We start from the raw sequence: 1,017 nt of genomic DNA, 5'->3' as shown, positions 1-1,017 counted from the left end.
AATTTCAGAGTAATGCACAAAACTTCGTTTGTAAACATATTTAGTTCACTATCATTATTCAATGCAACATGGAAGATGAATAAATCTTTAAGAATAATTGGATTTGAATGAAATTAAGAAGAAAGAATACAAAAGAAAATTAATCTGAAGGTCTATCTTTAGGAATGAATAAATCTAAAGATGGAAAACAAGATAGAAGTAGATTCCTCCAGATATCACCGCTTGAGTGCCTATACACCAGCTCCATGAAGTCTTTCTTGAGTCAAAATGTGTTTAAAAGATCCCAAAGTACTCTGTTGATGCCTCAGTTTGAGCATCTTCGCTCTTTGTAACAAAATCACTGTGTACTCTTCAAATTTGAGCTGCCCTTATAGGTTTCAACTCAAAAAACCTTTGGTCACAAGGTGCCTTTTGCGGGTTTTCACCTTGGCCTCACCGTTTTTGATTTTTTTTCAAGGGTGTCACCTTAACCATATTCGAGTCATCCGTATATTTCCATCCTTCTCAATCAGCCCACTGGAAACTACAACGATCCTTCCATCCATCTTTTCTCAATCCGAGGTCATCAAGCCCCCTGATTCCTTGGTCGAACTTTCTTGTCAAAGATCGCATCATTCGCTTCTGATACATCTAACCTGTCGAATGGCTTTTAGCCTCTTTCATCAATCAAGTTCAACTGGTCATACCGGGATTGAACCCACTCAGCTCATCTAACTTTACTTCTGTCAAAATTCGAAGAGAAGGTATTTCTACTTCAATAGGTAAACTGCTTCCATCCCGTAAACTAACGAGAATGGAGTTACCCCAGTAGAGGTTCTGACAGATGTTCGATAGGCCAGGAGTGCAAACGGTAACTCTCATGCCAATCTCTATAGGTCTCAGTCATCTCCACATTTTTAATGTTCTTGTTGGCAGCTTCTACCGTCCATTCATTTTGGACGATAGGGGTCATATGATCTTCTCAGGCATTCATACCGACAAATGATCTCCTTATTCAAGAATCGACTCACAGCTGAC

The 1,017-nt window shown here is 39.1% G+C and overlaps 1 protein-coding gene across 1 annotated transcript in view; it reads right to left on the bottom strand.

Annotated features, from left to right (window-relative positions):
• Window positions 1-545, bottom strand: part of LOC107937545 (GTP-binding protein ERG) — a 6,365-nt gene extending 5,820 nt beyond the window's left edge. Inside the window, exon 1 of the mRNA XM_041094231.1 lies at window positions 466-545. Within this exon, the coding sequence (XP_040950165.1) occupies window positions 466-545 (80 nt within the window). The remainder of the gene's footprint in view (window positions 1-465) is intronic.
• Between the last annotated feature and the right edge of the window lie 472 nt (window positions 546-1,017).

Source organism: Gossypium hirsutum, chromosome A01 (genome assembly GCF_007990345.1).
Source record: "Gossypium hirsutum isolate 1008001.06 chromosome A01, Gossypium_hirsutum_v2.1, whole genome shotgun sequence".
Lineage (NCBI taxonomy): Eukaryota > Viridiplantae > Streptophyta > Magnoliopsida > Malvales > Malvaceae > Gossypium > Gossypium hirsutum.
The sequence above is the reverse complement of the archived record's forward strand: the minus strand, read 5'-3'. Positions and strand labels throughout refer to the sequence as shown.